Source organism: Pongo pygmaeus, chromosome 5 (genome assembly GCF_028885625.2).
Source record: "Pongo pygmaeus isolate AG05252 chromosome 5, NHGRI_mPonPyg2-v2.0_pri, whole genome shotgun sequence".
Classification (NCBI taxonomy): Eukaryota; Metazoa; Chordata; class Mammalia; order Primates; family Hominidae; genus Pongo; species Pongo pygmaeus.
This window is the reverse complement of record NC_072378.2, coordinates 69,757,078-69,784,200: the sequence shown is the minus strand read 5'-3', so window position 1 is coordinate 69,784,200 and position 27,123 is coordinate 69,757,078. Positions and strand designations below refer to the sequence as shown.

Sequence of the window (27,123 nt, the reverse complement as noted above, 5' to 3'; positions counted from 1 at the left end):
AACAACAGGTGAAATAGGAGGAAAAAACCTTGATAACTGAGGCTAGGTGATAGGTGTGTGCTTACTATACTTTTATGTTTGAAACTTTCCATTAAAGAAACAAAAGTTAGCCCTAGATTGGTAATGCCCTAAGAGCCTGGCAAAAGTGAATGTCCTCTTGAAGAATAAGCCTGAAATATTGGCAGAGATCAGAACATGAAACAAAAGAGTATAGGAGAGCAAATGAAGAGCGGACATAGCAAATACAAAATATGAAATAATGAACATAATCACAAATAAATCAGCCATTACATTAAATATAAATGGATTAAATGTTCCACTTAAAACACAAAAAGTGCCCTAGAAAATGAAAAAGATAAATCCCATTATATGTTGTTTGCAATTAATATAGAATACAAGGAAAGAGAAAGGTTGAAAGTGAAATAATTGAAAAAGGTATATCTTGTAAATATTAACTAAAAGAAAGCTGATGTTATAATATTAATGTTAGACAAAACAGTTCAAAGCAAAAAGCTACTAGGATATAAACAGGTTGTTTTCATAATGATAAAAGGTTCAATTCACTAAATACAATAGTCTCCCCTTACACTCAGGTGATAAACTCCAAGACCACCAGCGGAAGACTGAAACCTCAGATAGTACTGAACTTGACTGCCATCGATCAGAACATGTTTCTGGGTTCATGTCTCCCACCTACAAACTTAATAGCTTTTCCATCAATTTTTTTTTTAGATCTTGCTCAGTCATCCAGGCTAGGCTGGTGCAATCATAGCTCATCGCAGCCTTCAACTCCTGGACTCAAGTGACTCTCCCACATCTCAGCCTCCTAAGTGGCTGGGACTACAGGCAAGCACCACCATGTCCAGCTAGCTGTTTGTTTGTTTTTGTAATTTTTTTGGTAGATAGGGCCTCACTGTATTGTTGCCCAGGCCGGTATCAAGCTCCTGGGTTCAAGAGATCCTCCCACCTCAGCTTCCCAAAGTACTGGGATTATAGGCATAAGCCCACCGTGCCCTGCTGTCTTTTCCATCTTAAGCACTTATCATGCACTGTGGCTATAACTTGCAGTTTGAGGTGCAGCAGCAAAACTAGCATGAGTTTTTTTTCCTTCTTCACAATGTCACAGATAACTCATTCTTACCACAGATTTTAGCAACCTCTGCCTAAGAGATTTTTTCTTTCCTAAAGTCGAGAACTTTCGCCTTTTCCCTTAAGGGAAGCACTTTACAGCTTCTCTCTGGTGAATCCAAATTGCCAGCAACACTACTCTTGCACTCTTGGGCCACTATGAAATAACGTAAGGGTTACCTGAAACAAGCACTGTGATACTATGACAGTTGATCTCATAACCAACACCAGCTACTAAGTGACTAATTGGCTGGTGGTATATGCAACATAGATATGCTGGACAAAAGAATTTTTGTCCTGAGAGGGACGAAGAGGGATGTGCACGATTTCATCCTGCTATTCAGAATGGTGTGCAATTTAAAAACTATGAATTGTTTATTTCTAGAATTTTCCATTTAATGTTTTCAGACTGAGGTGGATTGCAGGTAACTGAAACCATAGAAAGTAAAACTACTTAAGGGAGGATTACTGTAAGTATTTTAAATTTGTAGGCATTTATTTTCAAAATATGAGATATATCTTTTATGAACAGAAAATTATTGGACTTAAATCCTGCAAGTCTGCCTTTGAACAAGACAACTTAAATTTATGAGTTTTACAGTCAGAATGGTTTTGAATGTTTCTACTTGTCATTGTATTCTGTATTTTCTGTTTTTGCTACTGCTTCCTTTTTCCAATCTTCCTTTTGCTATGTTGACTCTGGCTGATTTGTTTCTTTTTTTTCAATAACCACATATAATCTCGCATTTTATCAGACAGTAAATAAAATTTCTCGAAAAAACGAATATATGGTATAAGTATCTACAGAAAGAATGATTAACAATTTTTTCTTGCTTTTTATGAAAGAAATTTCACAATTCCTCCTCCATCATTCTCCTGTTCCATGTTTTATTAATAAATATAGAGAAATAAAGCAACTCACTAATCTCTTCAAAATGGAAATTGTTTTTCAAAGAGCCTAACATTTACTTTTGTAAAATTTAGTTTTTTGACTTATTTCAATAACTTTAGCAAGTTTCAAAGCCTATTTTCTACAACTTCCCTAATTCCGAGTTCTAAATTTTTACTCTCTCCCATCTTGCTCTGGAACATATCACAAGTAATCTATTCAGAATGAGTAAATAGAAAGTACACTTTCTGAGACTGTATTTTCTCATAGTATCTCCCTATTGTTATAAAAAGATAAAATAGTTGGGTCACTACAACTTTCCTGCAAACTTCTGAAGATGTTGTTTCATTATTTTAGGATCTTAAGTAATACTAAGAAAAAGTTTTGAGACCAGACTCTTATTTCTTTGTAGGTAAAATCTTTTAAAACTGAATACTTACAGAAGTATTTAATTTTTTATATGTAAACTTTTATCCCAATATATTCTTTTAAAATCCATTCTTTAATTTTGCCAAGAAAACAACAAGCCCACTTGTTGTTTCCCCAAAAAAGGTCTTTATTAATATGAAGAAAGGTCTATACTTACTGTCTGCCAATTTACTGGTTACCTCTTTGAGTACAGATTGTTATTTACAGGTGGAACTCTAAGATCCATATGGATAGCCCCGGGGTTAAGTACTACTCAACCATAAGTAAGTTTATCCTTATGCAAATTGTTTCATAAGTTACATATTGAAGTTACAGAGATGCAGAAAACTTTTCATTAATGTAGAAACACAGTATTATATATATATAGTTAATAAATACACAAATTTGTTTCATGTTTCTTTTGCCATTGAGGTTTGCCCTGCATTTAAGTCATGTCATTTATGTTTTGATTTTCATATAGACATTTCTCATAATAACACTTAGTCCTTTAAAGCTAGATAATTAACAGCATTAAGTAAATACGAAATCTTTTTTCGTTTTCGGTAGTAGTTTTTTTTTTTTCCATAGTTAATTTGATCTCCTCTATTTACTTATACTTTAAAAACATATGTGTTCAAAGCCAGTAATGGCAGATTGTTGGGATATTCAATTACTATTGGCCCCATCATTCACTGTTATGATCCATTATAATGATCCTTCAAAGAGTGCAGACATCCTTTCTCACCTAAAGAATGGTGAAACTAAAAACAAAATGAGTTTCCAGTTTTAAAAACAAACAGAAGAATACACATTGGCAATTATGATTTTCACAACTGTTTTTTTTTTTATATCTCCAACATCAAATTATAAAAGCTTCTAGAAAAGCAGAACTCACTAGCCTCTTAAATCCAATACCCTTGTACTCCATCTGTAAACTGCTGATTCAGACTAACTGTACCCCTATACCATAGCACAGATTAAAAAATGAGTAAAGGTCACAGCTAACATTAACAATGAAAGAAATATTTATATTCCGATAGTTGACGTAAATTGTTGTGAGAAAACAAATTGCGGAGTATAAAGAAGGGCTGATTCTTAAAACTGAGAAACCGAGTCAGGGACAACCAGACTTGTAAACTGCACCTGATTCCACAGTCTTAGTGCCCTGTCTAAAAGGAATAGGGGGAGGCTGGAGCCAAGATGGCCGAATAGGAACAGCTCCAGTCTACAGCTCCCAGCATGAGCGACGCAGAAGACGGGTGATTTCTGCATTTCCATCTGAGGTACCGGGTTCATCCCACTAGGGAGTGCCACACAGTGGGCGCAGGACAGTGGGTGCAGTGCACCGTGCACGAGCCGAAGCAGGGCGAGGCATTGCCTCACTCGGGAAGCGCAAGGGGTCAGGGAGTTCCCTTTCCTAGTCAAAGAAAGGGGTGACAGACGGCACCTGGAAAATCGGGTCACTCCCAACCCAATACTGTGCTTTTCCGACGGGCTTAAAAAATGGCGCACGAGGAGATTTTATCCCGCACCTGGCTCAGAGGGTCCTACGCCCACGGAGTCTCACTAGTTGCTAGCACAGCAGTCTGAGATCAAACTGCAAGGCAGCAGCGAGGCTGGGGGAGGGGCGCCGGCCATTGCCCAGGCTCGCTTAGGTAAACAAAGCAGCCGGGAAGCTCCAACTGGGTGGAGCCCACCACAGCTCAAGGAGGCCTGCCTGCCTCTGTAGGCTCCACCTCTGGGGGCAGGGCACAGACAAACAAAAAGACAGCAGGAACCTCTGCAGACTTAAATGTCCCTGTCTGACAGCTTTGAAGAGAGCAGTGGTTCTCCCAGCACGCAGCTGGAGATCTGAGAACGGGCAGACTGCCTCCTCAAGTGGGTCCCTGACCCCTGACCCCCGAGCAGCCTAACTGGGAGGCACTCCCCAGTAGGCACAGACTGACACCTCACAAGGCTGGGTACTCCTCTGAGTCAAAACTTCCCGAGGAACAATCAGGCAGCAGCATTCGCAGTTCACGAAAATCCGCTGTTCTGCAGACACCGCTGCTGGTACCCAGGCAAACAGGGTCTGGAGTGGACCTCTAGCAAACTCCAACAGAACTGCAGCTGAGGGTCCTGTCTGTTAGAAGGAAAACTAACAAACAGAAAGGACATCCCTACCAAAAACCCATCTGTACATCACCATCATCAAAGACCAAAAGTAGATAAAACCACAAAGATGGGGAAAAAACAGAGCAGAAAAACTAGAAACTCTAAAAAGTAGAGCGCCTCTCCTCCTCCAAAGGAACGCAGCTCCTCACCAGCAACGGAACAAAGCTGGACGGAGAATGACTTTGACGAGTTGAGAGAAGAAGGCTTCAGACGATCAAACTACTCCGAGCTACAGGACGAAATTCAAACTAAAGGCAAAGAAGTTAAAAACTTTGAAAAAAATTTAGACGAATGTATAACTAGAATAACCAATACAGAGAAGTGCTTAAAGGAGCTGATGGAGCTGAAAGCCAAGGCTCAAGAACTACATGAAGAATGCAGAAGCCTCAGGAGCCGATGCAATCAACTGGAAGAAAGGGTATCAGTGATGGAAGATGAAATGAATGAAATGAAGCGAGAAGGGAAGTTTAGAGAAAAAAGAATAAAAAGAAACAAACAAAGCCTCCAAGAAATATGGGACTATGTGAAAAGACCAAATCTACGTCTGATTGGTGTACCTGAAAGTGACGGGGAGAATGGAACCAAGCTGGAAAACACTCTGCAGGATATTATCCAGGAGAACTTCCCCAATCTAGCAAGGCAAGCCAACATTCAGATTCAGGAAATACAGAGAACGCCAAAGAGATACTCCTCGAGAAGAGCAACTCCAAGACACATCATTGTCAGATTCACCAAAGTTGAAATGAAGGAAAAAATGTTAACGGTGGCCAGAGAGAAAGGTCGGGTTACCCACAATGGGAAGCCCATCAGACTAACAGCGGATCTCTTGGCAGAAACTCTACAAGCCAGAAGAGAGTGGGGGCCAATATTCAACATTCTTAAAGAAAAGAATTTTCAACCCAGAATTTCATATCCAGCCAAACTAAGCTTCATAAGTGAAGGAGAAATAAAATACTTTACAGACAAGCAAATGCTGAGCGATTTTGTCACCACCAGGCCTGCCCTAAAAGAGCTCCTGAAGGAAGCACTAAACATGGAAAGGAACAACTGGTACCAGCCACTGCAAAATCATGCCAAATTGTAAAGACCATCAAGGCTAGGAAGAAACTGCATCAACTAATGAGCAAAATAACCAGCTAACATCATAATGACAGGATCAAATTCACACATAACAATATTAACTTTAAATGTTAATGGACTAAATGCTCCAATTAAAAGACACAGACTGGCAAATTGGATAAAGAGTCAAGACCCATCTGTGTGCTGTATTCAGGAAACCCATCTCACATGCAGAGACACACATAGGCTCAAAATAAAAGGATGGAGGAAGATCTACCAAGCAAATGGAAAACAAAAAAAGGCAGGGGTTGCAATCCTAGTCTCTGATCAAACAGACTTTAAACCAAAAAAGATCAAAAGAGACAAAGAAGGCCATTACATAATGGTAAAGGGATCAATTCAACAACAAGAGCTAACTATCCTAAATATATATACACCCAATACAGGAGCACCCAGATTCATAAAGCAAGTCCTGAGTGACCTACAAAGACACTTAGACTCCCACACAATAATAATGGGAGACTTTAACACCCCACTGTCAACATTAGACAGATCAACGAGACAGAAAGTTCACAAGGATACCCAGGAATTGAACTCAGCTCTGCACCAAGCGGACCTAATAGACATCTACAGAACTCTCCACCCCAAATCAACAGAATATACATTTTTTTCCAGCACCACACCACACCTATTCCAAAATTGACCACACAGTTGGAAGTAAAGCCCTCCTCAGCAAATGTAAAAGAACAGAAATTATAACAAACTGTCTCTCAGACCACAGTGCAGTGAAACTAGAACTCAGGATTAAGAAACTCACTCAAAACAGCTCAACTACGTGGAAACTGAACAACCTGTTCCTGAATGACTAATGGGTACATAACGAAATGAAGGCAGAAATAAAGATGTTCTTTGAAACCAACGAGAACAAAGACACAACATACCAGAATCTCTGGGACGCACTCAAAGCAGTGTGGAGAGGGAAATTTATAGCACTAAATGCCCACAAGAGAAAGCAGGAAAGATCTAAAATTGACACCCCAACATCACAATTAAAAGAACTAGAGAAGCAAGAGCAAACACATTCAAAAGCTAGCAGAAGGCAAGAAATAACTAAGATCAGAGCAGAACTGAAGGAAATAGAGACACAAAAAACCCTTCAAAAAATTAATGACTCCAGGAGCTGGTTTTTTGAAAGGATCAACAAAATTGATAGACCGCTAGCAAGACTAATAAAGAAGAAAAGAGAGAAGAATCAAATAGATGCAATAAAAAATGATAAAGGGGATATCACCACCGATCCCACAGAAATACAAACTACCATCAGAGAATACTAAAAACACCTCTATGCAAATAAACTAGAAAATCTAGAAGAAATGGATAAATTCCTCGACACATACACCCTCCCAAGACTAAACCAGGAAGAAGTTGACTCTCTGAATAGACCAATAACAGGCTCTAAAATTGTGGCAATAATCAATAGCTTACCAACCAAAAAGAGTCCAGGACCAGATGGATTCAGAGCCGAATTCTACCAGAGGTACAAGGAGGAACTGGTACCATTCCTTCTGAAACTATTCCAATCAATAGAAAAAGAGGGAATCCTCCCTAACTCATTTTCCGAGGCCAGCATCATCGTGATACCAAAGCCAGGCAGAGACACAACAAAAAAAGAGAATTTTAGACCAATATCCTTGATGAACATTGATGCAAAAATCCTCAATAAAGTACTGGCAAACCGAATCCAGCAGCACATCAAAAAGCTTATCCACCATGATCAAGTGGGCTTCATCACTGGGATGGAAGGCTGGTTCAATACATGGAAATCAATAAATGTAATCCAGCATAGAAAAAGAACCAAAGACAAAAACCACATGATTATCTCAACAGATGCAGAAAAGGCCTTTGACAAAGTTCAACAACGCTTCATGCTAAAAACTCTCAATAAATTAGGTATTGATGGGACGTATCTCAAAATAATAAGAGCTATCTATGACAAACCCACAGCCAATATCATACTGAATGGGCAAAAACTGGAAGCATTCCCTTTGAAAACTGGCACAAGACAAGGATGCCCTCTCTCACCACTCCTATTCAACATAGTGTTGGAAGTTCTGGCCAGGGCAATTAGGCAGAAGGAGGAAATAAAGGGTATTCAGTTAGGAAAAGAGGAAGTCAAATTGTCCCTGTTTGCAGATGACATGATTGTATATCTAGAAAACCCCATTGTCTCAGCCCAAAATCTCCTTAAGCTGATAAGCAACTTCAGCAAAGTCTCAGGATACAAAATCAATGTACAAAAATCACAAGCATTCTTATACACCAATAGCAGACAAACAGAGAGCCAAATCATGAGTAAACTCCCATTCACAACTGCTTCAAAGAGAATAAAATACCTAGGAATCCAACTTACAAGGGATGTGAAGGACCTCTTCAAGGAGAACTACAAACCACTGCTCAATGAAATAAAAGAGGACACAAACAAATGGAAGAACATTCCATGCTCATGGGTAGGAAGAATCAATATCGTGAAAATGGCCATACTGCCCAAGGTCATTTATAGATTCAATGCCATCCCCATCAAGCTACCAATGACTTTCTTCACAGAATTGGAAAAAACTACTTTAAAGTTCATATGGCACCAAAACAGAGCCCGCATCGCCAAGTCAATCCTAAGCCAAAAGAACAAAGCTGGAGGCATCACACTAACTGACTTCAAATTATATTACAAGGCTACAGTAACCAAAACAGCATGGTACTGGTACCAAAACAGAGATATAGACCAATGGAACAGAACAGAGCCCTCAGAAATAATGCCGCATATCTACAACTATCTGATCTTTGACAAATCTGAGAAAAACAAGCAATGGGGAAAGGATTCCCTATTTAATAAATGGTGCTGGGAAAACTGGCTAGCCATATGTAGAAAGCTGAAACTGGATCCCTTCCTTACACCTTATACAAAAATTAATTCAAGATGGATTAAAGACTTAAATGTTAGACCTAAAACCATAAAAACCCTAGAAGAAAACCTAGGCATTACCATTCAGGACATAGGCGTGGGCAAGGACTTCATGACTAAAACACCAAAAGCAATGGCAACAAAAGTCAAAATTGACAAATGGGATCTAATTAAACTAAACAGCTTCTGCACAGCAAAAGAAACTACCTTCAGAGTGAACAGGCAACCTACAAAATGGGAGAAAATTTTCACAACCTACTCATCCGACAAATGGCTAATATCCAGAATCTACAATGAACTCAAACAAATTTACAAGAAAAAAACAACCCCATCAAAAAGTGGGCGAAGGAGATAAATAGACACTTCTCAAAAGAAGACATTTATGAAGCCAAAAAACATGAAAAAATGCTCACCATCACTTGTCATCAGAGAAATGCAAACCAAAACCACAATGAGATACCATCTCACAACAGTTAGAATGGCAATCATTAAAAAGTCAGGAAACAACAGGTGCTGGAGAGGATGTGGAGAAATAGGAACACTTTTACACTGTTGGTGGGACTGTAAATTAGTTCAACCCTTGTGGAAGTCAGTGTGGCGATTCCTCAGGGATCTAGAACTAGAAATACCATTTGACCCAGCCATCCCATTACTGGGTATATACCCAAAGGACTATAAATCATGCTGCTATAAAGACACATGCACACATATGTTTATTGTGGCACTATTCACAATAGCAAAGACTTGGAACCAACCGAAATGTCCAACAATGATAGACTGGATTAAGAAAATGTGGCACATAAACACCATGGAATACTATGCAGCCATAAAAAATGATAATTCATGTCCTTTGTAGGGACATGGATGAAACTGGAAATCATCATTCTCAGTAAACTATTGCAAGGACAAAAAACCAAACACCGCATACTCTCACTCATAGGTGGGAAATGAACAATGAGAACACATGGACACAGGAAGGGGATCATCACACTCTGGGGACTGTTGTGGGGTGGGGGGAAGTGGGAGGGATAGCTTTAGGAGATATACCTAATGCTAAATGATGAGTTAATGGGTGCAGCACACCAGCATGGCACATGTATACATATGTAACTAACCTGCACATTGTGCACATGTACCCTAAAACTTAAAGTATAATAATAATAAAATTAAATTTAAAAAAAAACAAAAATCTGAGAAACCAATTAAGTTCTTATCCATTATTCTCAGTCCTTATATCTTACTGAAGACAATTTCAGACAGTTTTGAAGGCCTTATGAGAAATTTGAGGTAGTTTCTTGTGCGCTCCAATCACCAATGCTTAATCAGAAGTCCTCAATTCCTGAACTTTTTTTTTTTTTTTTTTTTTGGAGACAGAATCTTGTTCTTGTCACCCAGGCTGGAATGCAGTGGCACGATCTCAGCTCACTGCAACCTCCGCCTCCTGGGTTCGAGTGATTCTCCTGCCTCAGCCTCCCAAGTAGTTGGGACTACAGGCACCCACCACCATTCCTGGCTAATTTTTGTACTTTTAGTAGAGACAGGGTTTCACCATGTTGGCCAGGTTGGTCTCGAACTCCTGACCTCAGGTTATCAGCCTGCTTCGGCCTCCCAAAGTGCTGGGATCACAGGCATGAGCCACCACACCTGGCCCATTCATGAACTTTAAGAATACAACACATACATGACATTATAGACAAGGAATCACTTTTTTCAAAAGTTGTAATCAATCTCAATAAAACAAAATTCAGCTGAATTTCTGACTCTTAGCTGATAGTCCTTTTAAATCAAACTACAAATCTTCCATAAGTTTAACAACCTCAGAATCATAAACAAAAGGGATTTAAGATAATTTTGTTAAAAACTGTTATAGGGCATGGTGGCGCATGCCTGTAATCCCAGCTACTCAGGAGGCTGAGGCAGGAGAATGGCTTGATCCAGGGAGGTGGAGGTTGCGATGAGCCGAGATTGCATCACCGCACTCCAGCCTGGGCAACAAGAGCAAAACTCCATCTCAAAAAAACAAAAAAAGAAACAAACAAAATAACTGTGTTGTATCAAACCTGGTTTACAGGGTTCTACAGAGGTTTTCCAAAAGGATTTAAGTTCCATGGTTTTGTGATATTACTAAAATTTAAGAATGTAATTTCTAGGCCGGGCGTGGTCACTCACGCCTATAATCCCAGCACTTTGGGAGGCCGAGGAGGGTAAACCCCCTAAGATCAGGAGTTTGAGACCAGCCTGGCCAACAGGGCAAAACGCCACCTCTACTAAAAACATAACAATTAGCTGGGCGTGGTGGCAGGCACCTGTAATCCCAGCAATTCAGGAGGCTGAGACAGGGAGAACTGCTTGAACCCAGAAGGCAGAGGTTGCAGTGAGCCAAGATCACGCCACTGCACTCCAGCCTGGGCAACAGAGTGAGACTTCATCTAAAAAAAAAAAAAAATATATATATATATATAAAAAATATATATATGTATGTATGTATGTATATATATATATACACACACACACGTATATATATATAATTTCTAAATCCATATCCTTACTTTCCTCCATTTCCAAATCATAATATGTTCTTTGTAGTAGCTTATCTTATGACAAGGAAATGGTGGCAGTATATGATTAAGAAAAGTAATAGTAGCTACAGGTATTCAATGAACTGTTCTATAGTAATCCAGATAAATAAAGAACAAAGTACTACTTTCAACTTCTGTCTCCAACAATATTTTCCTCACTACTTAATTTATTAGTAGTAGCATGCTGGATTATTGACTGTTTCAACGATATGTGGAAACAAATCAAACTGATAACATTTCACTTGCAAAGTCTGATAAAAGATTAAAGCATAGCACTTTGTCAAAGTTCTTCTAAATATCTTCTAAATATTTGCCACTTTTCAAAATGAATGAAACCCAACTCCATTCAAGATGCCATTGCTAATATTCTAAAGCTGTACTACTTCAAATGTGGTACACAGACTGGTGCATTTTTGTGAAATGGTTGTTACCAATCTGCAGTAAAATAAAGTAAATCAACTGTATTGCAAAGCACACTATTTTAACTGACTTTTTTTTGGTAGCAAAATTTAATGAAGAAAGCAGCATTCATTTCCATTCTGGCAACAGTGCTTCATCCTGAACCAGTCACAAACCATCTGCAGACAAGCTACTGAGAATAGCACTGACCTACAGCATTCTAGAAAAAGATACTTTAACAATTTTGCAATCATCTCTAAACAAAGAAAAATTTCCCCCACTTTAAAACCTAACTGAAATTTACTACAACCACAATTTAATTCCACCCTCTTACCCTTTATGCCAATGAGAACAAGTGTTCAAAAATAGCAATGTTTCTGTATCTATTTAAAGGGCAATATTTCCTTCTCCTTTGGAGTCCTCTTGACAAACGTATTTTGAATGAAGTCATTGGGAAGTCTATTATCTTGTAATTAGACACTCCTAATATAATACAAATCTTAAGATAATTCATTTATAAGACATACATCCACATTCCATTTAATAGCATCATATTTATGATCAATGCTTTACAATTTTGACTTCGTTTTCAGAGTTTAAAAATCAACTCTATTAAACCAAATGATAGAATAGAGCAAAATTAAAACCAGTTTTTCTTTAGATTGTTAGTATCTGAGCTTTCTGTTTACCATTAAGGCAAAACAATGTAATTATAGTAAAAATTAATTATCATGTAAATACATTAGTAATCTGTTTATTCCTTTCTGAAGGCAAGCACAGATTTTTTAAAATAACTTTTTTTTTTAACATTGACTAATCTATTACACCCAATAAGTCTAAGCAAAAATACAATTTTCTAATTCAATTAAAGCTAAGAGTCGTTAAGCCCAGCCTAGCCTGTTAGAGGATGAGAGATTATGTGGAGGAGAGCTGAGGAGTCCCAACCAAGGCCATCTTAGACCAATTAGTCCACAGCTGACCATAAATGCTTGGACAAGCTTCGATGACATCAGCCAAGCTCCAACCTAAAGACTCATTAGAAACAACAAATGTTTGCTGCTTTAAGTTACTTTAAAAAAAAAAAAATTCAAGACTTATTTAAGGTATATTTGATTATTACAAGGATGGCCATATGTCCTGGTTTGCCTGAAGCCATCCTGGTTTTCATTTGTCTGGGCCGATTATTAACAGTGCCTCCTTTCATGTTAAAAAGTATCTTGAAGGCCGGGTGCGGTGGCTCATGCCTGTAATCCCAGCACTTTGGGAGGCCGAGGCGGGCGGATCATGAGGTCAGGAGATCGAGACCATACTGGCTAACACGGTGAAACCTCGTCTTTACTAAAAATACGAAAAATTAGCTGGGAGTGGTGGCGGGCGCCTGTAGTCCCAGCTACTCGGAAGGCTGAGGCAGGAGAATGGCATGAACCCGGGAGGCGGAGCTTGCAGCGAGCCGAGATCAAGCCACCGCACTCCAGCCTGGGCGACAGAGCAAAGACTCTGTCTCAAAAAAAAAAAAAAAAAAAGTATCTTGATTTGGTCAATAAATTATACGGACATCCTAGCATAACAGGGTGTTTAAAAACTTATTTTTGTAACTTAAATTCTTATACCATTTGTAAACTGTATAAGTTTTTAAACTAGATGCTTTATATTGTCCTTTTAACTCTAAAAACAGTCCCTACAATTCAGCCAAATTAAAAAGAAAAATTATTGTGCTAATTAAGTTATAATCTTAAATATGGCAGTATAAGTACTTCTGAATTGTAGGTGTATTTTAGGATCCTAAAGAGAATTATAAGGAAAAAAAAGTCAATGTCTTCCTTTATATTAAAAAAAAGTGAGAAAATATAAGGGAAGAAAATATTTTAATCAGAAAAAACAGAGATATAATCAATTTATCTATAAATAATCCAATGCAATGAGATAAACACTAAAGCAAAGCAATCTATTTTTCTGTTCTTATTTCATACCTTATTTATTTCCCATACTCTGTTAAGTAAAACACAATTTTAAAGGATCACCTTAGGTATGGGGCTATAAAGAAGTAAGGATGTCTATTTATTAACAATGTTTTGTTAAGCTCATTATAAAGAATGATCTTCAAGAAAGAAAGTTGCAAAGGGCCACAAAAACATATTCTCACAGATGAACAGGAAAAGCGCTTTACTTAACAAATTTAATTTTGCTCTTCTATAAGTTATTTTTCAAGTGTAATAATAATGTAGATCCTTTTCCTGCTTAGATCTAGTTTTTAACATTAAAGATAAAAATGAACTATAATAGTAATAAATCTTTTATAAGTAGTCATAAGAGAAAGAGATGCTCTTTAGTATCTTTACAGAAGTGCAGCAGGTAGAGATTAAGTATACATCTATTTTTTCCATTGTCAGAAAATTTGAATTTATTTTTCTAGAGGAAGAATAAAAAACTGAGGTTAGTGGCTAAAAGAATGTGCCTGTGAATATTAAGTTATTACATTTCTATCCTCTATTCTTTAGAACACATTTATAGCATTGATTGTTAATACACAACACTGTGTTAAAATTGTATGAGGTAAAACTTAACATGATTTTATTAAGCAAGGTGATTTCACATCATGACTTCTTTGTCTAAAGAGTAACGTTGTTTTACTTGGAAAGAACAATTTTACATGTTGATATTATGTTTATATTACACATTAAAATATTTTATATTATAATTTTATAATGATATATTTTATATATAGGTCAGAGGACACTACATATATTTGAAAAATATTTTATAAACAGTATTGGTTTCCAAATAATCATTTTTTTCATGAATACAACTTAAGCAAGCAATTTGTTTTCTAGCTAGTCTTCAAATCTAACTCCAATACTGAATTGCTTTTTACACACTTAGCTTGTCGAAATCATGCTGTTAAAAACAAACCTACAAAATGTAACCTGTAGATTGATTTTAAAAATGTCACCAATATTTTGCTCTTCCTTATATTCAGACCTCTTGCAATGTGACTCCCATTAAGAAGTGGAGTGTAGTTGCCCACCTTTTAAATGTGGGCTGGCCTTACTTATGACTTGCTTTGGCCAGTATCTTGTGGTAGAGGTGTAACAGTGCATCAGTTCCAAGCCTAGATGATAACGAGGTCTGCCTGCATGGCTTCTCTCTTCTTTGGACCCATGCCTTGTCCAGGAGAATAAGCTGCAGGATGAGAGACTGTGAAACAGAACTGAGACTGCCCAGCTAAGGCCACTCTGCATCCAGCTAGTGCCTGGCCAATCTGCCATCTGACTGTGCATTCATGAAGTGAGCCCAGCAAAGATGAGCCAAGCCACCCCAGATCAGTAGAACCGTTCAGATGATCCACAGACTTAGGAGCAAAAATAAATGTTTATTGCCATAATGCCACTGAGGCTTTGTGTTTGTGGTTAGCTGCATTATTGTGACAATAAATAATACAGAAATCGACACCTAGAATTGGTGTGTGCCATAACAAAAACTTAAAATAAGTGGCATTAATTCTGGGGCCAAACTAACAGTTACAGCTACAAACGGTGGAAAAATAATGAGGAAACTATAGGAGATGAGGAAAATGGTAACCATGTATGGAGTGATGTAATATGCTATCTTACACTAACCTGGAATAATTCAGACAATGTATCTAAGAAACTTTTGGACTTAGCAAATTAATTTCCAAGCAGAATACTAAAAACGCCAACTGGTTGCTCCTAGCTAAGTATAATAAGGTTCTGCAAGATAGAGATGAACTACAGAAAGAGCTAGTTATTTTACAAGCAGAATCTAGAAGAAATCTAGAGCAACTAGAACTTGCTGGGTTGGAAAATAAAACTATTTCATCTGCAGTCTCCTGAAAATAAAACAAAGCCCATGAACAAAGATCAACTCAAGGATGTAGCTGTAGCTTCCTTTCTTAAGATCACTAAAAGAATTAAGATGTAAGCAGACATTCTCAGCATGACAAAAGGATTTTTAGAAAGTTGATGGGCATGATCCCACAGAATTCTAATCCCCAAGTAGCAGTGATTGGTAGATATGCTATCTAGAGAGCAAGCGTGTTTCAAAAACAACTGTGGCTGTCGGCTTTAAAGCATGGAATTAACTTATCAGCCATATGGAAAGTCCACAAAGTTTTTAAAGTGAATTATACTGGCCAAAAACCCACCAGCCTGACTCGTGACCTCGCACTGTGACTTACTTGGCCAATGGAATGCAGTGGAAGTAACAGTGTGTCAATTTAAGGAGACTTGCATCTTCTGCTCTCTTTCTTTTTTTGTTTTTTTAGATAGAGTCTCACTTTGTCGCCCAGGCTGGAGTGCAGTGACACCGTGTCAGCTCACTGAAACCTACGTCTCCTGGGTTCAAGCGATTCTTCTGCCTCAGCCTCCTGAGTAGCTGGGATTACAGGTGTCCACCACCACACCTGGGTAATTTTTATATTTTTAGTAGAGATGGGGCTTCACCATGTCGGCCAGGCTGGTCTCAAACTCCTGAACTGCCCGCCTTGGCCTCCCAAAAGTGCTGGGATTACAGGCGTGAGCCACCGCACCCGGCCTTCTGCTCTCTATCTCAGACTCTTGTCTCCACCATGAGAACAAGTCTGGGCTGGCCTGCTAAGGAATTAGAGACCATATAGAGCAGACCACAGCACAGGCACAGCTGTTTTTATTTTTTCAACAAGATGGCAAGGTCAAGGCAAAAAAAATAGAGAATCTCTAGCTCTACTTCTTCTGTTAGTCCCACTGCCACCACTCTTTGTATAGATCTCCAGATTTATATCTTGAGTTACTATCAAGTGCCTCTAAACTGTTTCCTAGGTTTCTATTTCTTCTACACAACCATCAGTCTAATATATCATAATATCCATCATGTTAGTAAGTGCTTATTGTAATAATAGTGATAAAATTTTACCCTTACTTAGAAACTATTGATGGTTACCCAAATCCCTAGTGTCAACTCTTCTCTAGACATTAAAGTCTTTCACAAATATAACCTTACCATTCTTTACTATCTTTCTTCTGTAATTCTCCTAGAAAATATCCAATTTCCTAAATATTCTTTTTTTTATTTTTATTTTTTTTAATGTTCCTTGAGATGGAGTCTTGCTCTGTTGCCCAGACTGGAGTGTACTAGTGTAATCTCGGCTCACTGCAACCTCCGTCTCCTGGGTTCAAGCGATTCTCCTGCCTCAGACTCCTAAGTAGCTGGGATTACAGGCGTGCACCACCTTGCCTGGCTAATTTTTCTATTTTTAGTAGAGATAGGGTTTCACCATGTTGGCCAGGCTGGTCTCAAACTCCTGACCTCTGGTGATCCGCCCACCTCGGCCTCCCAAAGTGCTGGGATTACAGGTGTGAGCCACCACACCTGGCCCCTAATTATTCTTAAAAATAACATGTTCGTTTCTATTTCCAACACTTGATTCATGTGGCTGTACTGAATCATGCTGTTCTCTTTACAAATATGATCTTTCACTTTACACTTTGCCTATTCAAGTCTTAGCCATACTTTGATGTGATCCCTCCATAATGCCTTTTCTAACATACTAAACCAGAAAGACGTCTTTCTGTTGATTCCTAGAGCACCTCTTATATATACTTATTGATCTTAGCCAAAAGGCCAAGAAGTTATTAAATTGCTTTATAGGTACCACTGATAAAGATGATTGTTATAGTGTTTTCGTGAAATAGTGAAAAGATGAAAACAAATGAAATACCCAACAGTCGGTGACTGTTAAATTATAACACATCACAGTGTAATGGTTAATAATTAAAAATGATATTATAAAACTACATTCACTGATATAGAAAAATCAAGTGAAATAAGCTTCATCATGTATGTCTGTATTTCTGTTTAGTTGCCTTGTATGCATGTCTTATTTTTTCCCATTATACTATAAGATTTTAAAGAGCAAAAATTAGACCTTATACATTTACAGTAAAGTCCTCTCAAGGCTCACTACAAATTCATAAACACAGGTTCAGTATATCCAGCATTATCATTAAATTCATGTGAATAATCCCAAAATATCTATTTAATAAATAAAATTTATCTGAGAAAATAATTACTTGAATATAGTTCATTGTTTTCCTTATATATGCTGGAATAAAAATATGTAATTAAATTTAAATTTAAACTGTACATCTTATGCAAAATATATCATTTTCACAATAAAATACATACCCTCTCTGAAACAAATCCACATTGTAGAACTTGTTTAGCTCCACAGAGAATTCTACCATTGCTTGAACTTCAGTCATTTTTAATTTACACCCAGAAGACTATTCTGATAACAGCACCTTTGTTAAGGAAAGGGAAAAAATCATGAGAAGCATAATAAAAATGCCAACTTATAAAAATACTATTATTTATACATATTTTAGAATATGATACACAGGCAGAAAATAAAAACAAATTATTTTAGTGTACTTAAGAACCTAACCCAACTAAATAGGACCAGAATGTATACTTACTAAGTTGCACTACTCTCTATAATTTAAGATTGTCCTGTCAGAAAGCTTTTTCTAAGATTTTTACCCTTGATGACATTTATGTGATAATAAATAATACAACATATTGCTAAAACAAACTCAACTTTATCTCTTATAGATAGTAACTTTTTTAAATAGTGAAGATATCTCATTATTCTCTTCTTGTGCTACATTGCACATATAAGTAAATCCAGAGTCAAAAAAAAATTAACTCTTCAATCCCCAGTTAAACCGATGAAAGGTTTTTCTTTAAGTGAAGAAAAAATTCTTAAATCACTTTTCACTTTTAAATTTAAAAAGAGAAAGAGATTTTTTCCTTTATTACAAATTCTAAAGTATTCAATTGCAAAGAAGTTGAAGAAAAGAAAATAGACAAGCACAAATAGAAAATATTCACAATTCCATCCACTGAAATACATACTTTGGTACGTTCTTCATGTGTGTGCATTTGTAAATTTTTTTAATAGTGGGATCAAACCACATGTACATTTTATCATCTGCTTATTTCACTTAATTATTCAGTGAACATATATGTCAATAAATGTAGTTTTACAATATTAATTTTTTTTTTTTTTTTTTTTTTTTGTGAGACAGAGTCTCGCTCTGTTACCCAGGCTGGAGTGAAGTGGCATGCTCTCGGCTCACTGCAACCCCTGCCTCCGGGGTTTAAGCCATTCTCCTGCCTCAGCCTTCTGAGTAGCTGGGACTATAGGCATGCGCCGTCATGCTCAGCTAATTTTTTTATTTTTAGTAGAGATGGGGTTTCGCCATGTTGGCCAGGCTGGTCTTGAACTCCTGGCCTCAAGTGATCTGCTCACCTCAGCCTCCCAAAGTGCTGGGATTACAGGCATGAGCCACCGCGCCCGGCCATTAATTGTTAACTATGACACTGGGAACATGTAATAATTAAACAATCCCCTATTGTTGGGTGACTTCAGTAGTTTCCATTTTTTCACTATTTAAAAAAAATTATAACAATCATTCTTATCAACAGTACATATTTTAAAAATAACTTCTTGGACTGTTAAGTAAGATAAGTGTAGAAAGCAATTCAGAGTAAGAAAGTGTTGGAAGACAATTCTTCACAAACCTCTCATGTTTCTGCACGTCTCACAAGCAGAGGCATAGACAGCCTCTGTTACAGACTATCTTTTCAAGGATGTTTGTATAATGAACAATCTTAGAAGTCAGAGATAGTGTCTTATACTAGAACAAAGGGCAGATTTGTCTACTGTTCTGTATAATACAGATAAAGCCTCCCTCCAGGAAAAAAGTCAGGCAGGTTTACTGTCCATTCTAAAAGACTCAGGTTCTCCTAATTCAGCGTTCTTCTCCTGTAACACAACCTACTCACATACAGGTGTCACCTGGTACTCTAGCTAGTGCTATGAGCATAAACAATCCTTGACCTTGATTCATGACTCTCATGTCCTGCCAACATCGATGGCACCGTGGCAGACTAACTTGTTAGCTTCCAAGTGGGGTAAAATCTCAGACCCTTCCCAATTCTTGAATCAGTTCTTCATAGAAATTTGGCAAATATTCGAATCTATTAAGAATTAAGTGCAAAAAAAGTTATATTCTTACCTCTGCTTTTCAAAGCCTCATTTTTAACATTATTAAATAACCAATCTTGTACTTCCAGTTACTGATTCCTGTTGTTAAAAATACACCGTTCCCCCATGAGAAAAAAAAGTAACATCTCAAACCAAATAGTAGACATAAAAAAGTCTATTTTAAGGAAACCTATGTTTTGTTAGTTACTTACTATTTTCAATTTATATAAAAGATATATGTCCTTCAAAGGCTTATGAATAAGTTTTAGAGACTTTTTTCATTCACAGTTTCACAATATCAACATTAACTATTATATCTCTATTAAGGATTCACTTACGTATAATTCAAAGTACAATAACAAATAGAGTACTTCTTAGTTCAGTAGGAACCCTCATGAATACCCAAAACATTATAAGCTCATTAATTTTTAAGAGGTGGAACTCACCATTTTAAAGTAACTCCCTGAGTAGGTATATATGTATGTGTGTGTATGTATGCATATATGTATGTATGTGTGTATAAAGAACTATTTAAAATATTTTGACACAATGATTGCTTCAATGTGCTATGGATAGTTTTCCTCACATTTCAAATACTGCTTAAATTTTAAAAAAATCTATCTTTTGTCCTTGGTATAATTATTTTAGGTATTAAAAATGTTGGAATAAAGACCATGTTCTGTTCACTCTTTGATAGAGTTTTTCTTCTCTCCATTATAAATTTGTAGACTTTACCAGCTCCCATAACTGCTATTTTAAACTTCAATAGTCACATCAAAAGATTTTATGGTAACTATTTCTAAGATCAAACAATGCTATCTTTATATAAGATATTCCCCATTTTGTGGAAATGACGTCAAAGATACCTTCTCCTGTACATATGTTCTTGTGTGCAGGGTTTAGATTATGTTCTGGTTTTGATTCTGAGTAAATTTTGGCCAAGTCTCTATGCCTTAACTTACTCAGCTATACAATGGGTATTTGTTCATTCAAACATTTATTGAACACCTACTATAGGCTAGGAATCATAGTAAGTATGAGGTATAGCTAAGTTCTTGATCTCAAAAGTTAACTAGCCATCAGGAAGAGGTATACTCTGTGTGTGTGTGTAATATATATTTTATATATATATTAATATATATTAGATATACAGAATATATATATGAATAGCATAATGCTTAAAATATAGGTTTGGGATTTGGGTCCAGATAGCACCCATACCACCTAACTCAGTAAGCTGGCCTTTTCCTTAATATAGAAATTAATATCAGAATTAAGATACTGCTATAACAAAATCCTAAAACGTGGTACTAGCTTAGTAATTAGGTAGCAGGCAAAAGGAAAACATACTACTACAGTACTAATAACCACTGTTATGTGGAAATAAAACCATTGATGAAACTGTTGCCTACAATAATCTGCAAAACTAGTGCCCATAAAAAGCCCATAGCCCCAGAAAAAGTAGATGAAAAATGCCACAACACTGGGTGTTGGTGGTTCTTTGCCATGTTTACTCAAGCAAGAATTGGCTAGTTTGTAAGCAAAGATGGAAAGAAATAAGGCCGCTTAAGTGTGGGGCCTTGCAGCCAATACCCCATATCAGGTTTAGTGCCTTGCTCAAAGGAATTCTTGACAAAACAAGGGGATCCAGCTCTGCAGTTAAGATTAGATTAAGGATGCTGCCATCCCACCAACACTTCTTGTTTCAAATAGTTTTAAGACAGTGACCAGTAAAATGAGGGATGAGGATGTGCTTCATTAAAATGAGGCCATCAAAAGATGTTGGGTGCATAGACAGAAATAAATAAGGCAGGCTTAAGAACCACATCCAGAAAATAACTTTGGTGTAGTTACTGGCACAGAGAACTGAATGGAGAGAAATGTATAAGAATCCTATTATGTTTCTGACGGAATAGTATTTATCAAATAAATTATAATGAATGGAGAGAAATGTATAAGAATCCTATTATGTTTCTGACGGAATAGTATTTATCAAATAAATTATAAGCTAGGGTGCAAAAGCTTGTGACTGTGTAACTTGCAAGCTGGCAAACCTGCAGTAGCAAGAAGCAGGCTATGAAAACTGAATAGCCTTCAATGTGGGCAAACTTTCAACATCAACTTCAGATGTGGCCATAGAGGTTAATGTAAGGAAGAAACACCCAGACAGCAAAGACAGGGATCTTAATGCAATGAATATTGGCATTCATTCTTACCAGAAAGCAGAACTAAGGATATTAAACCACTGCGAGGGCATGAGATCTTCATCATTCTCATGAAAAGAGTTTTCTCATTGTTTATTTTCCCAAATGGGAGATTTTATTACTGTTTTCCTGTTTCTGATCCACTATAATATGTTGGGTATGTGTGGGAGGGATGGAGGAGGAGTAGATAACTGTGATTTGTTTATAGGTCACTGGACTTGCAGATCTGAAAGTACTGTGCCTCTCAGTGAGCTTGGATTAATGCAACTAATGGAGGGTACTATGGGTTGTCTCCCTTGAGGAAGAAATATAGGAATATTATTAATAGGTAAGATGAAGGCCAAAGTGGCAGACTGTGGTAGACCGCTTGTCACGTCTGTTTTCCCTTCTTTTTAGCCAAATGGTCACCCAGCCTGAGACTATATTTCCCAACCTCCCTTGATGTCAAGTGATCCTATCCATGGAATGTAAACTGAAGTGAAACATGTAATATCTGCTTCACTTGTTTAAAAGGAAATTCTTTGCTCTGGACTTCATCTGCTTCCCTTTTTCTTACAGGCTGGAATACCAACTTGACAGTGTCCCTAGTTTTGATCACATAGATTAGGACCAAGTCCTCAAGAACGGTAAAGCAAAAAAATGGACAAATTCTGGATTACTGAATGTCTTCCCTACCTAGACTGCTCAGACTTTCATGTCTCATAACTCTTTGTTACAGCAGCTATGCCTACTCTATACCCTAACTAATATATTCCCCCTCTTCAGGCTATTTTCAAAAAACCAGCTTTTGCCTCTCTCCTCTGTTCCAAACCCTCTGTGGCTTCCAATCTTACTGTCTTAAAACGGCTTATAAAATTATATGATGTAATCTGAATCTTCTCTGACTTCATCTCCTACGATTCTCCTCACTCCCATCATACTTATTTCCTTTTTACTCTTTGAACGCATGAAATATATTCCTGCCTCAGGGCCTCTGCACTTGTTGTTCCCTGGAACATTCTTCTCTCCAGACATCCACATGACTCACTCCTTCACTTCCCTCTGGCCTTGACTCAAATACCAGCTTCCCAATTAGGCCTTTTCTGGCTGCACTATCAAAAATATTAATTCTTTATTCCTGGCATACCATGTCTCTTTAGTCCTTTATTTTTTCCTCAGCACTTATCCCCACCTAACATACTAAATATTTTACTTATTAGTCTTTAATGTTTCTCCTTCACTAAAATGAAAGTTCCATGAAGGCAGGACATTCTGACTACTCTGTTCACTGCTATATTCCTATTGCCTGGCACACAGTACTCAACTTAATATTTAAGGAACAATAAATTAGCATTAAAGATTCCATAAATAGTAACTATTATTATTTGTCTCCAATTGAAACTCAACCAACTTGGAGAAAGGAATTATTACAGTGATATACTGAAAGCAGAAATATGCATGAACAAATTTTGGTGATAAAATTCCTTTATCAGTATAAGTTCAAGGCCTGTTTGCAGTTTCTTCCACTCTTACTCTTGCATCCTGTTGTGCTTTTTGTTCTATTGTTGCTGCCTAATTTCCTTTAATCTACCCCCTTTGTATTGATTATCCCCTAAATAGAAACATACATGTACAGATATATACATAATGATGCTGATAAATCTGTTTTCCACTACCTCCCCTCTGCCTAAAAGAAGGAATATTTTTATTTTTGTGGTAGAAGAAAAAATACAAAGACGGGACTAAAGGAAAAGGAGAGCAGGCAAAAGAGAGAAAGGGAAAAATAATTCAGAGGACTGTTGGAGTCAAAGGGGATCTGTCTGATCCTCTTCTTATAAACTACTTGTTTTCCAGCTATAGGGAGCAATGGCTACTTAGCTCCAGTCAGTTCTTGCTGGCATAACACTATCAGGGTCTTCTAAATTTTCAAGAGGTAGTTGGAAGTCTTTTTTGTCCTTAAAGGTGAAATCTCCTTAATTTTAGATGCTACCAACTAGTTATAAAAACAAAACAAACCGTGTATTTCAAACAAAATTCAACAACAGAGCAAATTCATTCTGTGGGCTAACAGTGCAAAATCTCTGGCTTACACAGATTCTATGAACCAAAAAAACTCAGGTCTGTCCTCTCAAGAAGTTGCAGAAAGAGCTTTTTTCCTTTTACCCAGACGATGCATGGCAGATTCTCCATTGCAAGGAACTCTCTGTACCTACAAGAAGCCAAGAGTTTCATGACCCTCCTGCACAGTCTGCTGGCTGGTTTGGAACCTGTTACTTTAAACCTATGCCTTTGAAACGACTGGAATCAGCTGACTTACTGGAGATTGAATTGTTCATTCTGTCCTACTGGCCCTGGCAAAGTGGCATAAAACTGAAATCATCTGGAGGTCTATTCAAATGGGGCTCCTTACTGGGTCATATCCCAGGTCAGTAAGTGAGAATCCAGCCAAGTAAACTACAAATACCAATCCAAAAAAGCTAGAGGGGGATCCCAAACAGGAAATGACTCTGAAACTAAGTGAGAAACTTACGTGAAAAGCCCTTAGAGACAAGAAGGGATTTGATTTCTCTGCCAATCAAACCTGATAGGGTAAACAATCTGACAACTATCTTATTAATACCTTGGGGAAAGTTAGCTTACTCTCAAAGAAACAAACTTACTGATTAATCTGAAAGACATTCTTGGTCCTCTAGAGCTGCTCTGTCCAACATGGTGGCCATTGTAACATGTGTCCACTGAACGAGTGAAATGTGACTACTGTGACTGAAAAACTGAATTTTTAATTTTATTTAATTTTAAATTAATTTAAATTTAAATCCAAACACAGAAGCAGTGTAAAATATTTTTCCATTAAACATAGCTTTATCATTTTGATGGGATTACATTTTACCTTAATAGTTAAAAATGTAGAACACTAAAAAAAAGTAGTGTGGGCCAGGCGTGGTAGCTCACACCTATAATCCCAGCACTTTGGGAGGCTGAGACAGGCAGACTGCTTGAGCTCAGGAGTTCGACAGCAGCCTGGGCAACATGGCAAAACCTTGTCTCTACATAAAATACAAAAATTAGCTAGGTGTGGTAGTGCACACTTGTGGTCCTAGCTACTCGGAAAGCTGAGGTGGGAGGACTGCTTGAGCCCAGGAGGTTGAGGCTGCAGTGAGCTGAGATCGCGCCACACACTCCAGCCTGGGCGACACAGTAAGACTCTGTCTCCAAAAACAAACAAAAAAAAGTAGTGTGTGCTGAGGTATGCCGTAAGTATAAAGTATACAAAGAATTTCAAAGACTTAGTACAAAAAAGAACATAAATATCTCATTAATATGTTTTTAAAATATTTATCACATCTTGAAATGATGTTTTGGAAATATGGATTAAATTACTATTAAAATTAATTTTACTTGTTTATTTTTAATTTTTTAAATGTGGTTATTAGAAAAATTTAAATTATACATCTCACATACTTCTACTGGATAGCATAGTCTAGGAATACCAAGCCATCCCTTCAACTGCTGGAGTGTATAGTTAACTCCGTCAAATATGGTACTAAGTACATAAAATCATACATAGTTCCTAAGACTACAGGGATCTTCGCTCCCATCAGATCAGCTGAGTTACATCCAATATCCACAAAGGAGAGTCCAGGCATGCATATCTGGAAAAATGTGGGAGATGTTCTTGCACCATCTCCAGTGATCCTAAAACAATAGCTAACTACCTTGTACATAGTCAGAATTCATGAGTGCTTCAGAACCTAAAAGAGGAAATGGACACATCCAAAACTAAGAGTCACAGGTCCCTCAAGATGGACTGGAGACCACAGGGACTGATCAGATTCTCTCACAGAAATCATGAAACAGCCTTGACTCCTGAATTACGAACCCACAGATGCCCTGAGGATGTTCTTTCTCCTAAGCTAGAGGGTAAAGAAGTTGAACAAATTGGAGATTCCAGACACTCCCTTTTGTCACTCTAAGGAAAAACAGTACTACTTCCATAAACTATGGTGACAACAGCTCGTTTCTTAATCCTACTTCCAAGTTAGCATCCATGAAACAAATTGGTTCAAAGCCCAAAATACTGATAGTCTGAATAACGATGCCCAAAAGATACCACATAAGGCAAAAGTCGCCTACAGACCGAATTAAAAACCCTTAAAAACCCCTTAGGCCTCATGTTGGCAACGAATATATCACTCACATTAAGCACAATATATTCACTTTTTCCTTTAGCTTTAAGAAAAAATTCGATTTCTTCACCTAAACGCCAGAGAATGTAGTAAACGTGGATTCAGGGGCCATATTGCACAAAAAATATACATACTTTGAAATGTTCATTCAATGTAATGAGAGGCTCACATTATGAGAGACATATGAGAACTGATACCAAATGAAGGAACAGCAGATTCACACACAATTAGATGAGGGGCTTACACTATGACAGTATGTGGGAACTGAGACTGACATTCCAGATCTGAGACCAACCGAGGGAAAAACATGTAATCTGTATACTATTTAATTAAATTCAAGTTTGCTAAACAGAAATATGATGGGAATGATGGGAACAGAGAGATGTTCTAAATCTAGAAGGAGGTTAATGCAGTACATTTAATACTAGGTAGTCTAATTTTGCATTGATGTTCTTGGGCCTTCTCTAAAGGAATAAGCAAGAAGCCCAAAACAGGAATACTTTTTTTTTTTTTTTTGAGAAGAAGTCTCGCTCTGTCACCCAGGCTGGAGTGCACTGGCGCGATCTTGGCTCACTACAACTTCTGCCTCCCAGGTTCAAGTGACTCTCCTGCCTCAGCCTCCCAAGCAGCTGGGACTACAGGTGTGCGCCACCACGCCCAGCTAATTCTTATATTTTTAGTACAGACTGGGTTTCACCATATTGGCCAGGCTGGTCCTGAACTCCTGACCTCGTGATCTGCCTGCCTCAGCCTCCCAAAGTGCTGGGATTACAGGTGTGAGCCACCATGCCCAGCCAAAACAGGAATACTCTTAGAAATCTTGAGAATGCTGTTCTGTTGTAAATAACAAAGTATTATTGTAAGTCATGTTCTGTAGCCGACCCAGGGGAGTAGGAAAATGAGTTTCCTGGCAGAAGGTACACCTAGCTGCCATCTTTTCTAAATCCCAGTCACCTATAGCACAGAACTCTAATCAACATAAGCTCTGGCCCTTACAGTCTTTGAGCTAATCTTGACCAAGTCAGATCATACAGCAGTAAACTGCAAACAATCAGCCAGTGACATGTGGATTAGTCTTGCATCCCTAAACCTGCTATCTGGTGTAAATTCTGGCCACCTGAATTGGTTAGGTCT

The 27,123-nt window shown here is 37.6% G+C and overlaps 1 protein-coding gene across 19 annotated transcripts in view; it reads right to left on the bottom strand.

Moving 5' to 3' along the window:
- FAM135A (family with sequence similarity 135 member A) overlaps positions 1-27,123 on the bottom strand; it is a 153,748-nt gene that overhangs the window by 121,102 nt on the left and 5,523 nt on the right. For 16 of the 19 annotated variants that reach the window (XM_063666309.1, XM_054492356.2, XM_054492364.2 and 13 more), the window contains one exon: positions 17,756-17,871. In XM_063666309.1, coding sequence (XP_063522379.1) covers positions 17,756-17,832 — 77 coding nt within the window. In that variant the 5' untranslated portion in view covers positions 17,833-17,871. Of the gene's footprint in view, positions 1-17,755; positions 17,872-19,472; positions 19,613-27,123 lie in introns of all 19 variants that reach the window. The other 3 variants (XM_054492354.2, XM_054492357.2, XM_054492366.2) reach the window with 1 other exon arrangement.